Source organism: Fukomys damarensis, unplaced genomic scaffold (genome assembly GCF_012274545.1).
Source record: "Fukomys damarensis isolate Sample0158 unplaced genomic scaffold, DMR_v1.0_HiC HiC_scaffold_25, whole genome shotgun sequence".
NCBI classification, from domain to species: Eukaryota; Metazoa; Chordata; class Mammalia; order Rodentia; family Bathyergidae; genus Fukomys; species Fukomys damarensis.
This window is the reverse complement of record NW_022900937.1, coordinates 3869096-3871790: the sequence shown is the minus strand read 5'-3', so window position 1 is coordinate 3871790 and position 2695 is coordinate 3869096. Positions and strand designations below refer to the sequence as shown.

The 2695-nt window shown below is 58.6% G+C and overlaps 1 protein-coding gene across 1 annotated transcript in view; it reads left to right on the top strand.

Annotated features, from left to right (window-relative positions):
• Hadh (hydroxyacyl-CoA dehydrogenase) overlaps positions 1 to 1758 on the top strand; it is an 8725-nt gene extending 6967 nt beyond the window's left edge. The window contains exon 7 of the mRNA XM_019210256.2: positions 1255 to 1758. Within this exon, the coding sequence (XP_019065801.1) occupies positions 1255 to 1373 (119 nt within the window). The 3' untranslated portion in view covers positions 1374 to 1758. The remainder of the gene's footprint in view (positions 1 to 1254) is intronic.
• The last annotated feature ends 937 nt before the right edge of the window (positions 1759 to 2695 follow it).

The window sequence follows — 2695 nt, the reverse complement described above, 5'->3', positions numbered from 1 at the left end:
GGCGTGGGACGCGGGGTGTAGGGCGTGCGGCGGCCTTGCGTTACGCTGCTGTCTGGGAACAGGTTAGTCGCAGAGATGCAACCTGCTCCTGAGATGGCAGTGGTCAGTTGTGATGGGGACCCTGGGGCCTGACAGTCCCCGGACACGCGGACCGGGCTCCAACACCGGAGCCCCTGGGGGCGAGGCGTACTCAGCCACAGCACCAGCGATCCGAGTCCAGTCCAGGCTGGGAGAAGGCATGTGCGCCTTGGGGTGCTGTCAGACCAGAGTGCTCACGTGAGTTAGGGCCGCACACGGAGGCTGTGCCCTTCCTGCTCCCAGGCTGCTTCTCTGCCACCACACAGCACAAGAGTCAGGAGACGACTGTCACCGGGTGGTTTCTGTAACTCTGATCAAGAGAGCCGACCGTTTAAACATACATTCAGATTAGCGCGGTGCTTTTGAACCCAGGGTAAAAACAAGTGTCAGGCTGGGTGACCCCAACACTGAGGCTGGGGCAGGAGGAGGAGGAGAGCGTTCACGCCCAGCCTGACCAGCTTAGCAAGACCTTGTGTCAAAATAAAAATTGAAGGGCTGGGGATTTAGCTCAGTGGTTCCACCAACTGCCTAGCAATCACAAGGACCGGAGTTCGATCCATGGTACCATAAATAAATAAATAAAAATTGAATTCAGGGCAGCTATGATGTGGCTCAGTGCGAGGGACCAGAGTTCAGTCCTGTGTCCGCAGCGACACACGTGTGTACACACCCAAGTACACACACAGTGGACTCCCAGCTGGGCATGGCAAACACCTGCAACCCCAGCACTTGGCGGGGTGGGGGCGGGGCTGAAGCAGCAGGGTTCCAAGTTCAAGTCCAGCCCCAGGCGACTCAGTGAGACCCTGTCCCGAAAGACTTAGAAAAAGCTGGAGGTGCAGCTCCTGCGAGGGCCCAGGGTTTAGTGCCCAGTCCTGCAGAGGGAACGAGGAGCAGGAGGGCCGTCCTTGGGAGGTCACCGAGGGGCAGCGGAGGGCAGTCGGACCTCCGAGCCAGGTGTGCACAGGGTCTGCCGGTGACTGGGACCTGTGCTCTTGCGCTGCCCTCATAGCCTGGCTGACTGCACTGTGGAGCAGGCCTCCTGTGCAGCACGGGTCACAGGCCTGGGACACCCTGTCCTGTGCCCTGCCGGGTGGGCTTGGCGGCTCCATGACCTGCACTCATAGGGCCCTGGGAGCCCCGGTCTGAACGGGTACTGCACTTTGTCTCTTTCTGTAGGGTGGCACGAGATGGATGTGGAGAACCCACTGTTCCAGCCCAGCTCTGCCCTGAACAAGCTGGTGGGGGAGAAGAAGTTGGGCAAGAAGTCCGGGGAAGGCTTCTATAAGTACAAGTGACCTGGCCAGGCCGTGGGAGTGTGGGGACTCGGGCCAAGGCCCCCACAGCTAGTGGTCCCAGTCCCGTTCTGGGTCCCATGCATCCTGCATCTCTGCTGTGTCTCTAGAGCTTCACACCTTAGTGCCTTGCGTGTGCTTCTGAGCCGCTCGCCTCTGTAAGCAATGCCCCGCCCCCACGGGGTTGGGAGCCTGCTGTGTCCTGTCCCAGGCCCGTAGGCCTCGGGGACACCAGGGTGGGGAGGTGCCAGACCCCTTCCAGTCTCTTCCTGCTCTGTTCCTGGGAAACCAGTGCTGCACCTCCTGATTCTGATGGGACGAATCTTTTAATCCGCGAATCTGAGTGGAAATAAACACCTGCGATTTGAAGTGGCAAGAGCTGAGGTAATCGGTGAAGGTCTGGTCACTGAGGCAGAAGCCACGCGGCTGGGGCCATGGGTGCAGGGTGTCAGGGCGGAGGCGGCTTGGGGGCGGGTGGAGTGAGTACCTGGGTTGCTCTGATGATCGGCCCGGGGTTTGTTCCCAGCCTGGAGTGTGCAGGGCCCGGCGCTGTGCTGCACATCCGGGCCGAGCATGAGATCCGCTCCACAGGGCAGACGGAGAGTCTCAACTCTGAGCTTCAGACAGGTGCTCCCCAAAACGCATTGCTGGTTTGGTGTCCAGGGTTAGATTTCTAAAGACTTTTTAAGTTCATTTCATGATTGATAGAAAGGGGCTCTTCAGATTTTTAAAATATTTGAATGTGAGCCAAGGCAGGAAGATTGGCAGCTTAGTGAGACCCCGTCTCAGCAGGGAGAAGGAGCTGGGTTCCATCCCGGTCCCTCCCGCTGCCCTGCGCCACACTGGCCAAGGAGTATGAGTCAGGCGGAGCTTTGGACCTGGCATCCCTCCCCCGAGACGGGTGGAAGGAACCTTGGTTTCTGTCAAAATTGGGTTTTTCTTCTTCCTCGGCTTCCTTATGTCCTAGTCAGAAGTGAATACTGAAATTTAAAAAAAAACAAACCATAGAGCTTATGAAGTGACTTGGAGAAAAAGACAAGCAGGACTGTGACTCTCAGAAGAGTGGGTGGCCTGGAGGGCAGCCGCGGGGTCTGCAGGTTCCTATTCCCAGGGTTTCTCAGGAGTCCCTGCCTTCTTGGACCCTCGAGGCCATATCCAGGACAGGAAGGAGGCTCTGCCCACCCTGGGCGAAGCAGTCAGTGGGGACAGCGTCTGTCTGAGCTGCATTCTGGATGCGGGCTGCCTAGTGCAGGCATGAGATGTCTGTCAGGACACAGGGCTGATGCGAGGATGCTCTGGGCCATGGTGGCGCCACTGTGTTGCAC